Source organism: Oncorhynchus kisutch, linkage group LG20 (assembly GCF_002021735.2).
Source record: "Oncorhynchus kisutch isolate 150728-3 linkage group LG20, Okis_V2, whole genome shotgun sequence".
Classification (NCBI taxonomy): domain Eukaryota; kingdom Metazoa; phylum Chordata; class Actinopteri; order Salmoniformes; family Salmonidae; genus Oncorhynchus; species Oncorhynchus kisutch.
The window spans coordinates 15,144,812-15,166,442 of record NC_034193.2 but is presented as its reverse complement, the minus strand read 5'-3'; the positions used below and the strand labels follow the sequence as shown (position 1 = coordinate 15,166,442).

The 21,631-nt window shown below is 45.5% G+C and overlaps 1 protein-coding gene across 4 annotated transcripts in view; it reads right to left on the bottom strand.

Annotated features, from left to right (window-relative positions):
* ccser2b (coiled-coil serine-rich protein 2b) overlaps positions 1–21,631 on the bottom strand; it is a 113,272-nt gene that overhangs the window by 21,974 nt on the left and 69,667 nt on the right. For 3 of the 4 annotated variants that reach the window (XM_020453500.2, XM_031799420.1, XM_031799421.1), the window contains exons 5-8: positions 20,726–20,807; positions 19,988–20,144; positions 12,385–12,465; positions 9,970–10,056 (exon numbers count right to left, since the gene is read on the bottom strand). In XM_020453500.2, coding sequence (XP_020309089.1) covers positions 9,970–10,056; positions 12,385–12,465; positions 19,988–20,144; positions 20,726–20,807 — 407 coding nt within the window. The remainder of the gene's footprint in view (positions 1–9,969; positions 10,057–12,384; positions 12,466–19,987; positions 20,145–20,725; positions 20,808–21,631) is intronic. The other variant, XM_020453501.2, reaches the window with a different exon arrangement.

Sequence of the window (21,631 nt, the reverse complement as noted above, 5' to 3'; positions counted from 1 at the left end):
AGGTTGCAGAAGTTGCAAGTCCAATCGTAGCACCCTCCTCACTACACAAGATACGACCAAAAATATCAGGCATGTCAGAAAAAGCATCGGGACCTAAGATGTGGACCAGAAGAGTGAAAGACCAATAATCGCACATCTTTCACCCGCTCGCATTCACATTATGCAAGCGAAGAGGTCTTGGTCGGAGCCTGTGACGCCTGTGATCCCAGAAATTTGTTGTAGATCCCAAATCAGGCAAAATCGCTGTTTAAAATGGTGTAATGTATGACCAGCTTTAGGGGCCTAAAGAAACAATCAATGACGTATAGATGACAGAAAATGCAAGTAGTGACTCTGATGCTTAAAGGGATAATCCACCACCAGAAATAAAAATGACATTACTGTCAATTTGATGAAAGCCTCTGTTCTATCGGTGGGTAAAATAAAACATTTCCCCATGATTTAACTTCTAAGTGGTCCATCTGTGAAATCCGGAAATCGTGTAGGAACGGGTTACAGCTACGTGGTTCTCGACACTGGAGATGACACACTATCACATTTCATAACGCTTTTAAAACAATTACCTGCACTCCAGATCGGCAAAACATTAGTTTATATCGTCATGACAACGTATATATTTCACTTAGATGTGCTCAGTCTAAACAGTGTACCAAATTATTCAACTCAGTTTCTCCTTCAAGTACCATCTCGCAATGCGCTCTGTGTCTGTGGGAAAGGGGCCATTATTACAATAGAACTGCAAATGGACTCCTAAATTGATAGCGCAGTTTGTTTACGCGATTTAGCAGATAGCTAGCTAGCTACTTCACATGCTGATATTGTCTTTGGTATTGTGTGTAGCTAGCTAGCCAGCTTGCTTTCCCAGAGAGAGCATTGCATTGTGAGTTTTGTAGACTTGAGCTGCAACAGATTAACACTGTCATTGGAATTGGTAGTTTGTGGTAGATTATCCCTTTAAAGCCAGTGGGAGGACTGAGAGCACCATAGAACAACACTATCATCTAAAACAGCAATACGCTTTCACAATAGCAAACCCATTCAAAGGTAAGAGTACGCACATCAAAGACATTATAGCACAGGTGTCAACCTCACTCCATGGAGGGCCAAGTGTCTGCAGGTTCTCATATCTCTCTTCTACTTGATTGATCAATGAAGGTCACTGATTAGTAGGGCCACATAAAATTTGTTTAATTTTTTGCCTGATTCTGTTCAGTTTCCCCCCCAAATACTGTTCTCTCTGTTTTATAAAACAGAGGTGGGGTTACTATAAAAATCACAGTTTTTTTATAGAAAAACAACCTAAATTGGATGTTCTGAGTCTACAACAATGCTTAAACCACATCAGGAGACCACTTTTGGGGTCTGGGAAAAATCTAAGACATTTAGAATTTTGGGTGTTACCCTAATACACTGTGCACCAGCCAGAGACCCTTGTTTGGTTAGTAGTGTTTCTGTAGCACTCATGTGATTGCAGAGTTTGCTAAACAAATGGCCAGTGGATTGATGCAAATAATCATGATATTCTGCCAGGTAGGCTTAGGCTACTTGGTTAACATTTAATTGAGAACATTTTTGGGAAACAGACGGTTAGCATTAGCATAATCCCTAACGGATACATAAAGTGTAGACGAGACCTAGGCGAGCACTGCACACAGACAGGGGCATTCCTGTCTTATGATTAACTTGGGCAAATTAATACATTTTCAAATAAGTTAAAAATATTTAGTCGATTTCCCGCTAAGTTCAAATCATTTAGTTGATTTCCTACTAAGTTCAAAACATTTAGTCAATTTCCTGCTAAGTGCAATACATTTAGTCAATTTCCTGCTAAGTTCAATACATTTAGTTGATTTCCTACAAAGTTCAAGTTAAAATCAAACAAAGTTTATTTGTCACGTGCACCGAATACAACAGGTGTAGACCTTACAGTGAAATGCTTACTTACAGGCTCTAACCAATAATGCAAAATTTTTATTTGGTTGAACAATAGGTAAGTAAAGAAATAAAAACAACAGAGAAAAACAGTAGCGAGGCTACCTATACGGTATCGAGGCTACATACAGACACCGGTTAGTCAGGCTGATTGAGGTAGTATGTACATGTAGATATGGTTAAAGTGACTATGCATATATGATGAACAGAGAGTAGCAGTAGTGTAAAAGAGGGGTTGGCGGGTGGGACACAATACAGATAGCCCGGTTAGCCAATGTGCAGGAGCACTGGTAGGTCGGGCCAATTGAGATAGTATGTACATATGTACATGAATGTAGAGTTAAAGTGACTATGCATATATGATAAACAGAGAGTAGCAGCAACGTAAAAGAGGGGTTGGGGAGGCACACAATGCAAATAGTCCGGGTAGCCATTTGAGTACCTGTTCAGGAGTCTTATGGCTTGGGAGTAAAAACTGTTGAGAAGTAGTGACGCAACCGGTCAGGATGGTCTCGATGTTGCAGCTGTAGAACCTTTTGAGGATTTCAGGACCCATGACAAATCTTTTATGTTTCCTGAGGGGGAATAGGCTTTGTCGTGCCCTTTTCACGACTGTCTTGGTGTGTTTGGACCATTCTAGTTTGTTGTTGATGTGGACACCAAGGAATTTGAAGCTCTCAACCTGCTCCACTACAGCCCTGTTGATGAGAATGTGACCGTGCTCGGTCCTCCTTTTCCTGTAGTCCACAATCATCTCCTTAGTCTTGGTTACGTTAGGATAGGTTGTTATTCTGGCACCACACGGCCAGGTCTCTGACCTCCTCCCTATAGGCTGTCTCGTCGTTGATCAGGCCTACCATTATTTTGTCTGCAAACTTAGTGATGGTGTTGGAGTCGTGCCTGGCCATGCAGTCATGGGTGAACAGGGAGTACAGGAGGGGACTGAGCACGCACCCCTTGGGGGCTCCGGTGTTGAGGATCAGCGTGGGAGATGTGTTGCTACCTACCCTCACCACCTGGGGGCGGCCCGTCAGGAAGTCCAGGATCCAGTTGCAGAGGAAGGTGCTTAGTCCCAGGATCCTTAGCTTAGTGATGAGCCTTGAGGGTACTATGGTGTTGAACGCTGAGCTGTAGTCAATGAATAGCATTCTCACATAAGTGTTCCTTTTGTCCAGGTGGAAAGGACAGTATGGAGTGCAATAGAGATTGTATCATCTGTGGATCTGTTTGGGAGGTATGCAAATTGGAGTGGGTCTAGGTTTTCTGGGATAATGGTGTTGATGTGAGCCATTACCAACCTTTCAAAGCACTTCATGGCAAAGGACGTGAGTGCTACGGGTCTGTAGTCATTTAGGCAGGTTGCCTTTGTGTTCTTGGGCACAGGGACTATGGTGGTCTGCTTGAAACATGTTGGTATTTCAGACTCAATCAGGGACATGTTGAAAATGTCAGTGACGACACCTGCCAGTTGGTCAGCACATGCCCAGAGCACACGTCCTGGCCCCACAGCCTAGTGTATGTTGACCTAATTAAAGGTCTTACTCACTTCAGCTACGGAGAGCGCGATCACACAGTCATCCGGAACAGCTGATGCTCTCATGCATGCCTCAGTGTTGCTTGCCTCGAAGCAAGCATAGAAGTGATTTAGCTCGTCTGGTAGGCTTGTGTCACTGGGCAGCTAGCGGCTGTGCTTCCCATTGTAGTCTGTAATAGTTTGCAAGCCCTGCCATATAAGACGAGTGTCTGATCTGGTGTAGTATGATTCAATCTTAGTCCTGTATTGACGCTTTGCCTGTTCAATGGTTCGTCGCAGGGCATACCAGGATTTCATGTAAGCTTCCGGGTCCAGCACCTTGAAAGCGGCAGCTCTTCCATTTAGCTCAGTGCGAGTGTTGCCTGTAATCCATGGCTTCTGGTTGGGGTATGTACGTACAGTCACTGTGGGGACGACGTCCTCAATGCACTTATTGATAAAGCCAGTGACTGATCTGGTGTACTCATCAATGCCATCGGAAGAATCCCGGAACATGTTCCAGTCTGTGATAGAAAAACAGTCCTGTAGTTTAGCATCTGTTTCATCTGACCACTTTTTTATAAACCGAGTCACTGGTGCTTCCTTCTTTAATTGTTTCGTGTAAGCAGGAATCAGGAGGATAGAGTTGTGGTCGGATTTACCAAATGGAGGGCGAGGGTGTGTGGAGTACAGGTGATACAGAATTATTTTCCCTCTGGTTGCACATTTAACATGTTGATGCTGTTCAGCTCTCTGTACCGGACGTCATTTCCAGTCACAACTTGTAGACTTGTTTACGTGTTGCTGTGTTTTTTATTGCCAACCTTACTTTGCTACCTGACAACTTTACGGTTTTTACTTTTTAATTACTGTTTATATTTTTAGTTTTTCTCTCGCTCGACTTTTTTCATTAAACTTTTTCACTCCGGACACTTTATCTGGACGTGATTCGTCAGGACCTCCACCAGCCGAAGCTACGTAGTAACATTAACATGATGCCTTCTAATTGCAGTCGCTGTACTTATAATATACAGGAGAACGATCGCCTTACGGCAAGGATAGCTGTGCTGCAAGCCCAGCTTCAGACGCAATCGTTAGGCAAGGGTAGTTTAAGTGTAGGAAAGGATGAAACAGCATCTGTGCCACCAATAAGTACAGATAGTAGTATAAATCCCCTCACACAGTCCCCGCAGCCGGACAACTTTCTCATGGCTTCTGGGAGGAAATGCTGTAGGAATGCTCAACCGGTGTCGCTCATTCAGCCGACTTGCTGCGAGTCGGAGACAGAGGCAGAGCCTTCTCTGGACTCTACTCCTCCCGTTACGGGGTCTGAGACACCAAAGCCTTCCACCATTAGCTCTGACAAATTGAAAACCCTAGTCATTGGCGACTCCATTACCCGCAGTATTAGACTTAAAACGAATCATCCAGCGATCATAAACTGTTTACCAGGGGGCAGGGCTACCGACGTTAAGGCTAATCTGAAGATGGTGCTGGCTAAAGCTAAAACTGGCGAGTGTAGAGAGTATAGGGATATTGTTATCCACGTCGGCACCAACGATGTTAGGATGAAACAGTCAGAGGTCACCAAGCGCAACATAGCTTCTGCGTGCATATCAGCTAGAAAGATGTCGGCATCGAGTAATTGTCTCTGGCCCCCTCCCAATTAGGGTGGTGAGTCTCAACTCAATCGCTGGTTGAAAACTGTTTTCTGCCCCTCCCAAAAGATAGAATTTGTAGATAATTGGCCCTCTTTCTGGGACTCATCCACAAACAGGACGAAGCCTGGCCTTTTGAGGAGTGACGGACTCCATCCTAGCTGGAGGGGTGCTCTCATCTTATATACAAACCTAAACAGGGCTCTAACTCCCCTAGCTCCACAATGGGATAGGGTGCAGGCCGTGTAGTCAGCTCAGCTATCCCCATTGAGACCGTGTCTGTGCCTCGACCTAGGTTGGGCAAAACTAAACATGGTGGTGTTCGCCTTAGCAATCTCACTGGAATAAAGACCTCCTCCATTCCTGCCATTATTGAAAGAGATTGTGATACTTCGCATCTCAAAATAGGGCTACTTAATGTTAGATCCCTCACTTCCAAGGCAGTTATAGTCAATGAACTAATCACTGATCATAATCTTGATGTGATTGGCCTGACAGAAACATGGCTTAAGCCTGATGAATTTACTGTGTTAAATGAGGCCTTACCTCCTGGTTACACTAGTGACCATATCCCCCGCACATCCCGCAAAGGAGGAGGTGTTGCTAACATTTATGATAGCAAATTTCAATTTACAAAAAACAATGACGTAGTTTCCGTCTTTTGAGCTTCTAGTCATGAAATCTATGCAGCCTACTCAATCACTTTTTATAGCTTCTGTTTACAGGCCTCCTGGGCCATATACAGCGTTCCTCACTGAGTTCCCTGAATTCCTATCAGACCTTGTAGTCATGGCAGATAGTATTCTCGTATTCTCGTTGGCTGGCCCTCGCTTCATACTCGTCGCCAAACCCACTGGCTCCAGGTCATCTACAAGACCCTGCTAGGTAAAGTCCCTCCTTATCTCAGCTCGCTGGTCACCATAGCAGCACCCGCACTCCAGCAGGTATATCTCTCTGGTCACCCCCAAAACCAATTCTTCCTTTGGCTGCCTCTCCTTCCAGTTCTCTGCTGCCAATGACTGGAACGAATTACAAAAATCTCTGAAACTGGAAACATTTATCTCCCTCACTAGCTTTAAGCACCAGCTGTCAGAGCAGCTTACAGATTACTGCACCTGTACATAGTCCATCTATAATTTAGCCCAAACAACTACCTCTCCCACGACTCTATGTATGTATTTATTTATTAAGCTCCTTTGCACCCCATTATTTATATTTCTACTTTGCACATTCTTCCACTGCAAATCTACCATTCCAGTGTTTTACTTGCTATATTGTATTTACTTTGCCACCATGACCTTTTTTTATTTTTTGCCTTTACCTCCCTTATCTCACCTCATTTGCTCACATTGTATAAAAACATATTTTTCTACTGTATTATTGACTGTATGTTTGTTTTACTCCATGTGTAACTCTGTGTTGTTGTATGTGTCGAACTGCTTTGCTTTATCTTGGCCAGGTCGCAATTGTAAATGAGAACTTGTTCTCAATTTGCCTACCTGGTTATTAAATAAAGGTGAAATATATATATATATTTAAAATTATACTACCATACACCATATTATACTACCAAACTACTATACTACAAAAGGAGAATGATACCCTGAAATAAAACAGTGTTCTGTTGATCGATACGCCAGTTCAACTTCAAAGGCGATAGTAGCAGGAGTGAGAGAGATGTGTGTTCCTGTGTTGAAGAAATAGTAATGAATCCACAGCTCCTCTGGACCAGAATCATGCATCCAGGCTGATTCTAGTCATAAAGAATATTAGCTATGGCATGCTGAAAATACATCAATAGGAACATGATTCCCTGGAATAAAACAGTGCTCCTTTGTTTGATATGGTAGTTCAACTTCAAAGGTGAAGTTAGCAGGAGAGAGAGACAGAGAGATATGCGTAATGAATCATCCCATGCTGCCTTCACAGCTCCTCTGGACCTGAATCATGCATCCAGGTTGATTCAAGTCATAACAAATATCAGTCTTAAATCATGTATCAATACATGGTCTATGGAATGGGAAGGGGTCGCTTGAAGTAGCTAGGGTTGTAAAGAGATGATGATATCAAAAGAGAAGTTGGCTAATGAATCTTCAATAGCATATCTGTGATCTGGTAATGTGAAAGGTAGACTTCAGGGAATTTGAAATGATGCTGGTAATTTGAAACTGGCCACATCCTGTAAATAATTAGAGTCATAAATAAATAATTGGATAGATTCATCGGAACAAAACATAAAGAAATTACAGGATACTAGAAAAACCAATATTAGACCAAAGAGTTAAAAAAATTACATGGTAAACAGCGTCAAAACAGCACCACGTAATTAACACAAAGTTAGCGTAGGAAAGCTGTGGGGGAAATTGTTTTAAATAAATAAAAGTCTAATTTCAACATGTTGGAGTGGATTAAAGCAGCAAGCCTCAATCAATAACACATTTACAGAAGATCAACTTTCTCGTTCCAACCAGTTTGATCAGAGATGGAAAAGATCCCAGAGAGATAGAAACAGACCGAGAAAGAGGAAAGACAGAAGAGGGGGGGGGGGGGGGGGGGGAAGAGGTCCCAGAGAGATAGAAACACACAGAGAGAGAGAGAGAGAGAGCGAGAGAGCGAGAGAAAAAGAAACAGAGGACAGGTCGAACAATGATAGCACAAGATCTACCCAGAGTAGGAACCACACTGCCCACGGAGGACAGGTCTAACAATGATAGCACAAGATCTACCCAGAGTAGGAACCACACTGCCCACGGAGGACAGGTCTAACAATGATAGCACAAGATCTACCCAGAGTAGGAACCACACTGCCCACGGAGGACAGGTCTAACAATGATAGCACAAGATCTACCCAGAGTAGGAACCACACTGCCCACGGAGGACAGGTCTAACAATGATAGCACAAGATCTACCCAGAGTAGGTACCACACTGTCCACAGAGGACAGGTCTAACAATGATAGCACAAGATCTACCCAGAGTAGGAACCACACTGTCCACAGAGGACAGGTCTAACAGTAACAGCCCTCCTCCCACTCTACCTCCGGGGCAGTAGCAGGTAGCTGGAGTGGCTCAGGCTCTCGAAGACACATCCAGGCATGGAAACACAAGTACAGCCCTCTCCCACGCTGGGCCCAAACCACCATTGGATGCTGCTCCTGCAGTTCTGAAGTCTTCACCACAGCATGGCCAGCCTCAGACCCAACCCCTGCCCAGAGATATACACAGCAGGCACCCATTGGAGCCCTATGGAGACCATAGTTAATGTATGATCCCCACAGTGAGTGGATGGCAGAGGAGAGGCTTATAGACTAATGAGAGGTGACATGTCACTATGTGACCCATAAGTGGCTGTGGGTTTGGAGGTAAAATCATGGGGTTTGACAGCACGTACTGTGCATGGGCCACAGTGGTAGTGACTAGCTTGAAGAGTGACTTGGCATGAGAAAGGTCGGAAGTCGGAGCTGGTGAAGTGCACTGCACTTAAAGGGAGTTTGCGCTTAGTGTCAACTTAATAGAAGTCAACTTTTGCACACTAGTAAGCAGGATTGTGTTGGAGACCACCTAAAGCGAGTCCTAGTCAAGACCGAGGCCAGAGCAATGCGAGTCCAATTCAAGACCATGATTATCATTTTGTCAGATCAGCACCATAATAAAAGCTCCAAATGTAGAGTAAATCTTTGTCAATATTTCAGAAAAACATATGGATTCTTCAGCCATTCAGAAATGTTTTCTGGGGGTAAATAGAGAGCCCCTCTTCAAATGCTCACAAACCACAGTCTGTAAATAGATAAAAATACCAAATTTAAAAATGATTCAGTACAACACTTTTCAGCTGTGCTAACATAATTGCAGAAACACAGGAGTGATGGTTGCTGATAATGGGCCTCTGTACGCCTATGTAGATATTTCCAGCTACAATAGTAATTTACAACATTAACAATATCTACAGTGTATTTTTGATCAATTTGATGTTATTTTAATGGACATAAAAATATGTATATATATTTCAAAAACAAGTACAATTCTAAGTGATCCCGAACTTCTGAACGGTAGTGTACAAAATATGCATGTACCAGTTCACGCAGAAGTTGTCATTTGTAAAAACTGAACTTGACGTGAGAATGTGCTGATCCTCCCGCCAACTTTAGACCACGCGTACGCACAGTTTATAGTGGTTTAGGTACTGCATTTCAAGAAGGCAAAGGTAGCCTAGTAGCCTTGTGCAAATTAATGACTGACCAGGTGAATCCAGGTGAAAGCTATGATCCTTTATTGATGTCACTTGCTAAATCCCCTTCAAATCAGTGTAGATGCAGGGAAGGAGACAGATTAAAGAAGGATTTTTAAGCCTGGAGACAATTGAGACATGGATTGTGTATGTGCCATTCAGAGGGTGAATGGACAAGACAAACAATTTAAGTGCCTTTGAACGGGGTGTGGTAGTAGGTATAAGGCCCACCGGTTTGTGGCAAGAACGGAAACACTGCTGGGGATTTCAAGCTCAACAGTTTCACATTTACATCAAGAATGGTCCACCACCCAAAGGACATCCAGCCTACGTAACACAACTGTGGGAAGCATTGGAGTCAACATGGGCCAGCATCCCTGTGGAACGCTTTCAATACCTTGCAGAGTCCATGCCCCGACGAATTGAGGCTATTCTGAGGGCAAATGGGGGTGCAACTCAATTTTAGGAAGGTGTACACTAACTATTTATTTTACCTTTGAATACTAAAATAATTAGAAATAGGCATCTATTTTCTATTATTTATTTTATTTCAATGATCATTGCGAGACCGAGTAAAGGATCTGAGACTAAGACAAGACCCGTGGTCTTGAGTTCTACAACACTGCTAATAAGTACATACCACATGCTTGGTGAGCTGAGCAATGATCCTATCTTTACTTCTCAGCTCCTCTCTCAGCTCCTGCACCTCCTTCAACAGCTCCTCTACCTGTAAAACACAGAGAAGACACATCTTAGTACAGCCACACAGTTTTATTTGACCCCTACTGGCCTTAAACACACATCTCCACCCGTCCGCCACAGGGCTGCCAAGATCTGAGCCAGAATGCAATTTGTGAATTCTCCAGAGGACGGCAGGGAACACTAAGTCTAGCCCCAAAATACACAGGGGGGGGGGGGGGGGGGGGGGGGGGGGGGTGTCCATCGACCAATCACAGGTCAGAGTCACAAACCTGGCTGGGATGTTGGGATGTCTCATTGCAGGAGGGAGAGACAGACTGAGCCCGTGAATGAGAGGGGAGAGAGAGAAATAGAGGAGAGAAGAGAGAGCGGGGAAAGACAGGGGAGAGAGTGAGAGAGAGAGAGAGTGTGAGAGAGAGAGAGAGAGAGAGAGAGAGAGAGAGGATAGACAGATGACAGAGCGAGAGGGGAGAGATGGAAAGATTGTGAAAGAGGGGGGAGAGAGAGTGAGAGAGGATAGACAGATGACAGAGCGAGAGGGAGGAGATGGAAAGATTGTGAAAGAGGGGGGAGAGAGAGCGAGAGAGAAGGGGGAGAGAGAGCAAGAGCATGTTTAGAAAGTCAAGGATGAAAGACAGAGGGAGATGCACAGACAGAGATGACAGAGCAAGAGGGGAGAGACAGAAAGATTGTGAGAGAGATGAGGAGAGAGAGGGGCAAAGGAGAGAAAGAGAGCGAGAAGGGAGAGAGAGAGAGCGCGGGAGTGTGAGAGAGCACGCGAGGGAGCGTGCGAGAGTGTGAGTGCGCAAGGGAGTGAGTGTGAGAGAGCAAGGGAGCGAGTGTGGAGAGCGCAAGAGAAAGAGCATGTTTGGAAAGCCAGAGGATGAAAGACAAAGGGAGATGCACAGACAGATATGACGGAGCGAGAGGGGAGAGACAAGATTGTGAGAGAGAGAGAGATGAGAGAGAGATAGGGGATAGAGAGAGATGAGTGGCGAGAGAGAGAAGGGGAAGAGAGAGCAAGAGGGGAGAGCAAGGGAGTGTGAGTGAGAGAGAGAGCGAGTGAGCGAGAGGGGGGTGAGAGAAGGGGGGAGAGAACGAAAGGGGGAGAGAAAGAGAGAGAAAGAGCATGTTTGGAAGGCCAGAGGATGAAATACAGAGGGAGATGCACAACACACCTGTCAGGAGGGGAGAGATAATAAGCTGGGCCCGGGTCAAGGCAGCACATCAAAGGCTCAGCGCCACAGTGGGGCCCTGGCCATGCAACTTTAATGTGCCTCAGCCAAAGACGGAGCGGAAGCCCCAGGCCCAGACATTCTGATGTGCTCCCAGCCCAGCCGGGCTTCCTTTGGCCGCTACCCATTGCCCACTCCCCTCCTTGGTCCCTACACTCCCTACACTCCAGCCCAGCCAGACAAACACACAGTTCATGCATGACCAACATATTAGTACATACATGGCTATATACTGAATGTATAAATGTATTATAAATGCATGTTGGCTCCTGCTCCAACGCCGTGTGGTGTGAGTGCATGCTAGGCAATCCAGTCATAGGGAGCCTCTGGTTTGGAGCCTTCTCCATCCATGTCAATAAACTGAGCTGAGCTGCTGTCGTACAGAAGGGTTCTGCTGGCCCCCAGGGAGGGGGATGAGAGCTGTGGGTTGGACCGTGTTGTTAGGGTCTTTGTGGTTCAGGTTAATCTTGCTCGCCCTCGTTGGTGTCATGCCAGCACCTCTCCTCCCCACCCCCACCCCCTCTCGCTCTTACCCACTCTCTCTCGCCCATCTCACTCTCTTTCTTTCTCGGCTTAGCTTTCCCTCTCCCAGACAGACATGCTACGCTAAGCTGGTTGAGACAGAGAGGCAGGGGCATTGTGACATCGAGAGGAGAAGGAACAGAACAGACTACCCCTTGTTTGAGTCATTTAAAAAGGGAGATTCGAGGTAAAGAGAAGCAATGTGCCCAGAACATGCAGGCAATTGCAAACGCTCACAAAAGACACACAATGGATTCCAGGTTCAAAAAGGTAATATACCAAAACAAGCAGCCACACACAAACAGACCTAGCGCTGACACAGTGACAAAGATACCCAGAGAATGGAGAATGTACTATTTCCCACAGCGTACACAAACAGGGTATGTACACAAACAATAAACAAACCAAACCACTAAGGCCATGTGTACACAAACAGAAGATGGTACTGGTAACATCAGGATAAACAGCCTTGGACAAATAACTATAATATGGACCAAATCCACTGTCTACATGGGGTTTGTTTGACAGTACATTTTCTATTGTCGTCCAGTGTGTGTGTGTGTGTGTGTGTGTGTGTGTGTTTAAACAATGGGCCTTACCTGTCGAGCTCGAATGGGGTCCTCTCTGGATTCTGGACTCAATGTATCCAGAGTGTTGTCCATCTCACTACCAACCTCCACCTAGACAACACCACCAAAACATACAGGATTCACTCATGTTAGGCTTGTCACTCATGTTCCAGAGGGAGAGGGGAGAGGGTCTGCCATGAATAACATATACATTTTATATTTATTTAGTCAACTGACGTATACCTTTGAGATGTTTATTGTGGCTATAAAGAGCAATTGTTTGGCTGGGGCAGGGCTTATAACAGAAGGCTGGCTCGTCAACAGCAGGGACTGTGTCCCAGCATTATAATAGCTGTGCTTGTATCTTTGTGACTCTTGCACACACTCAACTGAATAAACTCTCCAAACTCCTACCACCTCCACTCCACCCCCTGGGTTGGGCCTAACTATGCCAGGAGTGGTTTTAGCATGTCTTGCTAACAAAAGCACTTAGAGTGCTCACACACTGCTCAGTAAGCCACTGAGAGTCAGTTTGAAGGCATTAGGTGCACTTTATGTAGACCCAGTGACTTGGGCTGTTTTTACAGAACATCCTCCGTTTGATAGAACTGTCTGTCTTTACTATCATTAACTGAAGACTGATAGTTTTTAATCAAAGATTCTCTGTAATTAGTTACTGCGCGATCAACTGATTAATCACGTAACTAATTAACTAGGAAGTCGGGGCACCAAGGAAAAATATTCAGATTAGAAAGTTGTAATTTCCTAAAATAACTTTTCAGATATTCTATCTGATCAATTAGTCTTCAAATTAATTAATTATTTACCTCACGTTAGTCTCATTCCAAATGTCGTAAGTTGTTGGTTATCTGCACGAACCCAGTCTTCACTATGAGTCATCCATACATCAATTGTCTTAAATCATTTATTTATTACTAACTAGGTAGTTCACAGAAATGCATAAACAAACAAACAAACACTGTAAATGTGGTTACATGAAATGATAGGAGAATGTGCCCTAGTGGACTAAACCGGCATGGCGGCTTGTTAGACAAAAGGGGGAGTGGGGGTCGACTAAGAAGTCACTGCAGTTAATGATTATAACAATTGAAATGCTAATTCTTTACACATGAACGCTCACTCATTCGGGAACAACTGCAATCAATATTTATATTTCAGAGTGTCGTCTTGATCGCTGGTGAAAAGTTTGTATCTTTTGTAGAATTGTCCGTCTCTCTCCCTCTCGGTTGTGGTTAGAGGGGATATTTCAAAGTGACATTCATTCATATGTTATAGAACCTTTATTAAACGGGTGTTGAGCGTTCGCAAATTCATCAGTTATTCTGCGCTCTGGCACACTCAGACAAGAGTGCTCTGAAATCGGAGTAGATAGCCAGAGGGAATTTACGAACACACCCTAGGTTATCGTTCATCTTTGTGCCAACATTGAGATTGTGCCATTTCCATGGCAACGTTTCATCTGACAGAGAGAAAAGGAATATCTTGTGCATTAGCAATGGCATGGGCTGCAGCCGCTACACATTCAAAGAGCTCTTTTAGTGTCAATCAGGCTTTCAATAAAGATATTCTGACACACAAGATGTCGCGCTATCCACATTTCAACAAGCACCAAAGAGTTACTACACGTCTGATCATAGAGTGATGAAGTGTTTTGTGCGACACTTCCTATTGAAGAGGAGTGGAGAGGAGGATGATACTGTATAGCAATACGAAAGGGATCAGTGTAGAAAAGTCAGAAAAGGGGCCGTCTGTCTCCAGCTCTGTCTGAACCCGTTATTTCCCTCCAATACCTCATCCTCTCAAATCCCAGTCGTCTCAGTGCATAAGTAGAAGGGAGTCTGAAAGCTGCTCTTCAATTTGTCCGTCATTGTAAATAAGAATTTGTTCTTAACTGACTTGCCTAATTCAAATAAATAAAAATACACACTGCCTGGAGCTCAACAATGGAGCTCAGCTCAGCTCCCTCAGAGGGTGTGGATCTAAGATGGCCTGACTTCCCCTCCACGTAGTACTTGTGTTACAAAGAAAACCCAAACCGTTGACAGCAGATCCACAAGTTCTGCCATGAGAGGTGACTGTATAGTTCCCTTAAGGAAAAGCACCTTTAGTCAATCTGTTTTCTTTGTGAGAGCTTCCCATGTCTGGAACACACTGCCATCAGACACACAACTTCACCAACTATCACACCTTCACAAAAAAATGAAGACATGGCTAAAGGCCAATCAGGCTTGTGAACATAATCCCAAGCTGTGTATTGCCGCTTTCCATGTTGTCTGTAGCTTGTGAGGTGTGGAAACACTTAGTTGCTTTTTGTGCTATTTCTCTGTCTGCGTGTTGCTTGTCATATGTTTGTCTGCGTGCTACGTGATGCTTGTCGGAATGTTTGTCTGCGTGCTACGTGTTGCTTGTCCTATGTTTCTCTGTCTGCGTGCTACGTGTTGCTTGTCCTATGTTTCTCTGTTTGCATGCTACGTGTTGCTTGTCCTATGTTTCTCTGTTTGCATGCTACGTGTTGCTTGTCCTATGTTTCTCTGTTTGCATGCTACGTGTTGCTTGTCCTATGTTGTTCTGCATGTGCTCACTGCTCATTGTTTGTCTGTATTGTTACCCTAGTCCTTGCCAAAGACAAGCATACCCATACCATGGCGCAGCCACCACCATGCTTGAAAATTTGAAGGTGGGTCTCAGTGCTGTGCGGTGTTGGATTTACTGCAAACATAATGCTTTGTATTAAGGACAAAGTTAATTTCTTTGCCACATTTTTTTGCAGTTTTACTTTAGTGCCTATTGCAAACATGAGGCATGTTTTGGAATATTTTTTCTTTTCACGCTGTCATTTAGTTTAGTATTGTGGAGTAACTACAATGTTGCTGATCCATCTTCAGTTTTCTCCAAAAACAGCCACAAAACTCCCTTTGGCCTCATGGTGAAATTCCTAGCGGTTTCCTTCCTCTCCGGCAATTGAGAAAGGACACCTTTATCTTTGTAGTGACTGGATGTATTGATAGACCATCCAAACTGTTATTAATAACTTCACCATGCTCAAAGGGATATTAATTCATTTGTCAAAAATTCTAAAAACATAATTCCACTTTGACATTACGTGGTATTGTTTTTAGGCCACTGACTCAATCTCAAATGAATGCATTTCAAACATTTGGAAAAAGTCACGGTGTGTGAACACTTTCTGAAGGCACTAAACAGTATAAACAGGAAAACAGGAAACAAGCCATGAGTAAACAAATAATCTCCCATTCCTCACTGACAGAGACACGCATTATTAGCCTTTGGCATCATCATTCCCACAGCCTCAGTTGCTGGAGCGTTGGGGAATCGCCCGCTGTCATCATTGATTCTGTCAGATTGGCACACAGAGATATGAATTGTCTGTGGGAGGTGGATGGGGCTGTGCAAATCTATGATGCGAGTGATGACAACAGTGTTGACAATAGCCCTATGGGACTGCAGTGGGACAACAACAGAACCACTGCTTGGATGCAAAGAGATACTTGGAAGTACTCAAATGGCACCCTATTCCCTATATAGTGCACTTCTTTCGACCAGTTCCCATAAGGCTTGACCAGGACCAATAAGGCTCTGACCAGGACCCAGAAGGCTTTGACCAGGACCCAGAAGGCTTGACCAGGACCAATAAGGCTCTGTCCAGGACCAATAAGGCTTTGACCAGGACCCAGAAGGCTTGACCAGGACCAATAAGGCTTTGACCAGGACCAATAAGGCTTTGACCAGGACCAATAAGGCTTTGACCAGGACCCAGAAGGCTTTGACCAGGACCCAGAAGGCTTTGACCAGGACCCAGAAGGCTTTGACCAGGACCCAGAAGGCTTTGACCAGGACCCAGAAGGCTTTGACCAGGACCCAGAAGGCTTTGACCAGGACCCAGAAGGCTTTGACCAGGACCCAGAAGGCTTTGACCAGGACCCAGAAGGCTTTGACCAGGACCCAGAAGGCTTTGACCAGGACCAATAAGGCTTTGACCAGGACCAATAAGGCTTTGACCAGGACCAATAAGGCTTTGACCAGGACCAATAAGGCTTTGACCAGGACCCAGAAGGCTTTGACCAGGACCCATAAGGCTTTGACCAGGACCAGTAAGGCTTTGACCAGGACCAATAAGGCTTTGACCAGGACCAATAAGGCTTTGACCAGGACCAATAAGGCTTTGACCAGGACCAATAAGGCTTTGACCAGGACCCATAAGGCTTTGACCAGGACCCAGAAGGCTTTGACCAGGACCCAGAAGGCTTTGACCAGGACCCAGAAGGCTTTGACCAGGACCCAGAAGGCTTTGACCAGGACCCAGAAGGCTTTGACCAGGACCAATAAGGCTTTGACCAGGACCAATAAGGCTTTGACCAGGACCCAGAAGGCTTTGACCAGGACCCAGAAGGCTTTGACCAGGACCCTGAAGGCTTTGACCAGGACCCTGAAGGCTTTGACCAGGACCAACAAGGCTTTGACCAGGACCAACAAGGCTTTGACCAGGACCAACAAGGCTTTGACCAGGACCAACAAGGCTTTGACCAGGACCCAGAAGGCTTTGACCAGGACCAATAAGGCTTTGACCAGGACCCAGAAGGCTTTGACCAGGACCCTGAAGGCTTTGACCAGGACCCTGAAGGCTTTGACCAGGACCCTGAAGGCTTTGACCAGGACCCAGAAGGCTTTGACCAGGACCCAGAAGGCTTTGACCAGGACCAACAAGGCTTTGACCAGGACCAAAAAGGCTTTGACCAGGACCCAGAAGGCTTTGACCAGGACCCAGAAGGCTTTGACCAGGACCAATAAGGCTTTGACCAGGACCAATAAGGCTTTGACCAGGACCAATAAGGCTTTGACCAGGACCAATAAGGCTTTGACCAGGACCAATAAGGCTTTGACCAGGACCAATAAGGCTTTGACCAGGACCCAGAAGGCATTGACCAGGACCCAGAAGGCTTTGACCAGGACCCAGAAGGCTTTGACCAGGACCCAGAAGGCTTTGACCAGGACCCAGAAGGCTTTGACCAGGACCCAGAAGGCTTTGACCAGGACCCAGAAGGCTTTGACCAGGACCCAGAAGGCTTTGACCAGGACCCAGAAGGCTTTGACCAGGACCAATAAGGCTTTGACCAGGACCAATAAGGCTTTGACCAGGACCAATAAGGCTTTGACCAGGACCAATAAGGCTTTGACCAGGACCAATAAGGCTTTGACCAGGACCAATAAGGCTTTGACCAGGACCAATAAGGCTTTGACCAGGACCCAGAAGGCTTTGACCAGGACCAATAAGGCTCTGTCCAGGACCAATAAGGCTCTGTCCAGGACCAATAAGGCTTTGACCAGGACCCAGAAGGCTTTGACCAGGACTCAGAAGGCTTTGATCAGGACCCAGAAGGCTTTGACCAGGACCCAGAAGGCTTTGACCAGGACCCAGAAGGCTTTGACCAGGACCCAGAAGGCTTTGACCAGGACCCAGAAGGCTTTGACCAGGACCCAGAAGGCTTTGACCAGGACCCAGAAGGCTTTGACCAGGACCCAGAAGGCTTGACCAGGACCCAGAAGGCTTTGACCAGGACCAATAAGGCTTTGACCAGGACCAATAAGGCTTTGACCAGGACCAATAAGGCTTTGACCAGGACCCAGAAGGCTTTGACCAGGACCCAGAAGGCTTGACCAGGACCAATAAGGCTCTGTCCAGGACCAATAAGGCTCTGTCCAGGACCAATAAGGCTTTGACCAGGACCCAGAAGGCTTTGACCAGGACTCAGAAGGCTTTGATCAGGACCCAGAAGGCTTTGACCAGGACCCAGAAGGCTTTGACCAGGACCCAGAAGGCTTGACCAGGACCCAGAAGGCTTTGACCAGGACCAATAAGGCTTTGACCAGGACCAATAAGGCTTTGACCAGGACCCAGAAGGCTTTGACCAGGACCCAGAAGGCTTTGACCAGGACTCAGAAGGCTTTGACCAGGACTCAGAAGGCTTCGACCAGGACCCAGAAGGCTTTGACCAGGAACCAGAAGGCTTTGACCAGGACCAATAAGGCTTTGACCAGGACCAATAAGGCTTTGACCAGGACCCAGAAGGCTTGACCAGGACCCAGAAGGCTTTGACCAGGACCAATAAGGCTTTGACCAGGACCAATAAGGCTTTGACCAGGACCCAGAAGGCTTTGACCAGGACCCAGAAGGCTTTGACCAGGACCCAGAAGGCTTTGACCAGGACCAATAAGGCTTTGACCATGACCAATAAGGCTTTGACCAGGACCAATAAGGCTTTGACCATGACCAATAAGGCTTTGACCAGGACCCAGAAGGCTTTGACCAGGACCCAGAAGGCTTTGACCAGGACCCAGAAGGCTTTGACCAGGACCCAGAAGGCTTTGACCAGGACCCAGAAGTGCACTAAATGGGGAATATGTTGCCATTCGGAACGCGTATCATCCCTTGTGTCCAAGCTGGGAGAGAGTCAAGTTATCGATGGCTCTGTCTAAGGTGCTTTGTTGATCTAATAAAATAATATTTAGCATGGCTATATAGTCGGAGAGGCCGGGGATCATTTCGGGGAAATTAATTGTTTCCCAGAAGCAGTCAAAAGGTTGATTGTGTAATTTTAAAAAATCCAGCTCAGCAGTATGTCACTGCACTGAGCCTACTGTTACAGACACAGCATAGAGAACATATCCCAAAATGTCACAGAAGATGATATTGGTGCCAATCACTCTCCTACTCTCTTGGGCCGGCAGGTAAACTAGTGGTTAGAGCGTTGGGCCAGTAACCGAAAGGTACAAATCTGTGGTTCTGTCCCTGCACAAGGCAGTTGGCCTACCGGGGAACAGTGGGTTGTCATTGTGAATAAGAATTTGTTCTTAATGGAGTTGCCTAGTTAAATAAAAGTTAAATCAAATAAAAAATACTAAACTCACCGGCTAAGATACTATGTCCCAGCTAAACCTAGCAGATATGTACAAACACAGTGTCTGCGTAACAAAATGGTACCCGTTTTGACCCATATGGGCCCTGTAGTGCATCAAGGGACTGCCATTTGAAACACATACAGTATGTGGCCCCCCTGCATCCTCTGGGGACTTTGGGGAGGAGGGAGATAAATGGAAAATCAATAGGGACAGCGCGCAACAACAGTGACTATTGAGCATCATTCTTCAGAAACACAGCAGAGAGAACTAAAGCTTCTCCTGCAGAAAGCAACACAGCCAATTGGACATTGTCTGTGCAGCCCACTGTTTAAAAGCATCCGTGACTGTGCAAATACACCTTAGACGTTGAGGGGAAAAGTGTAGGTCATCAACGGAGCCTGTTGACTGACAATACACAGCTAATAATAATTCCAGCCTGGATCGGACTCGCCAAGAAACAAAGGATCATATGACTCTAAAATTAGAGCTCAGTATGAGTCGCATCCCTAGTATAGACATAAAAACACTAACAGTGGAAATCAGTGAGTCAGTGTGTTTGAATCCCAACAATGCATGGAAATAGTGTGATTGTTGGATTGATTGCATTTAAGTGCATTGTCCACCGTGTGTGTGTGTGCTCAGAGTATGAGTGTAGCAGAAGCGGTGTGTGTGTGTGTGTGTGTGTATGACCGACCTGCAGCAGTAGCTTCAGGTGTTCTAGCTGGGTCTTGACAGAGCAGCAGTCCTCCGCCATGTGTTTCAGAGTCAGCTCGTCCAGCTCCACAGCCTGATGAAGGCCTGACAAGCCTGTGCCCTGGTACCCATCATATGGCTGGAACCCAACGTCACTACTGGAGAGGTAGAGGGACAGGGAGGCCGAAAGACCGAGAGAACACGAGAGAGGGGGGGGGGCAGTCAGAGTAAGATGGGGAGAGAGGAGACAGTCAGTCACTGCACGTGAGACGGGGGTGAATCAGAGTCCCCACGGGAGGAAGCCTGTGACAGCCGAGTGGCAGGCAGGAGGACAAGACATGTTATCCGCTTACCAAGGCACGAGTGGCTGTCTCCCACATGTCAGCAGTGCACACATACATAATTCACATTGACCTAGCTCAATCTCTCCATTAGGGATGTGGAAATGGAGGAACAACGTAGGGCTCTCCCACCCTGTTCCTGGAGAGCTACACTCCTGTAGGTTTGAACTCCCACCCTGTTCCTGGAGAGCTACCCTCCTGTAGGATTGAACTCAAACCCTGTTCCTGGAGAGCTACACTCCTGTAGGTTTGAACTCCCACCCAGTTCCTGGAAAGCTACCATACCACACCAAAACACCGGTATTTATCATCCTATAGGTTGTTCTCCATCTTCTTTTGTTTTCAGCACTTTTACCTGAAAAACGAATTTTGTCTCATAATGCCATCCAGCAGCTCACCGGTTGTCATTGTGGAGGTGATCCTCTGCATTCCAACAGAGCTGTCTTCTCCAGTGGGTCAGATGGGACATCCCATCAGTATCTACAGCAGGAGACAAGCAGACAAAGGCATGGAGTCAAAGGAGGACCTCACACACACACACACACACACACACGATTTGGCTAAATAAATAAATTCAACCGTTAAATGTTGGCATAAGATATGATGCTAATATCCTCCGATATAACTGAACAAGACCTGCAGAAAATGTTAGCCAATTGAGTGCAAAAGATGGAAAAGCATGATCAATCAGAATAAAACACACATAATGCATTTTAGAATCCCAGGTACTAAGAGAGGTTTTTCTGTTTTGAGTTTACTAGCAATTCAAATCAAATGTATTTATATAGCCCTTCGTACATCAGCTGATATCTCAAAGTGCAGTACAGAAACCCAGCAGAAACAACTCCTTTTTTTGTTAATCAAATAAATACTACTCTTTCATTTCAAATTCGAAATATTTGGGTCTTTATTTTGGTTGACCTATGACCTTTCTGTAAGGCACATCTTCCATGGCAAATTCAGCAAGTAGTGCTCTTGGAGGAGTTCAAGGAAAAACAAAAACATTGGCTGGGAAGCCTGTGAGGTGAGATGGAAGGCGTGTATGATGAGACTTTGAAATAGACTGTTGGATATGCCAATTGCTAGAATAGCCAGCAAAGTGTTTCACTGGGATCTCTCTATAGGGGCTCTGGGGATCCGACATATCTGACCTTTTTAAACAGTAACTGTGACCATCCATACAAAATTGAATGAAGGGAAACTAGATGTAATTAAAAAACAACTGAAATGAAATGGGTGGAGGAGATTATCGTAAACCCACATGTTTAACTTTTTGTTTGATTAAGGTGGACGATTTCAGGTGT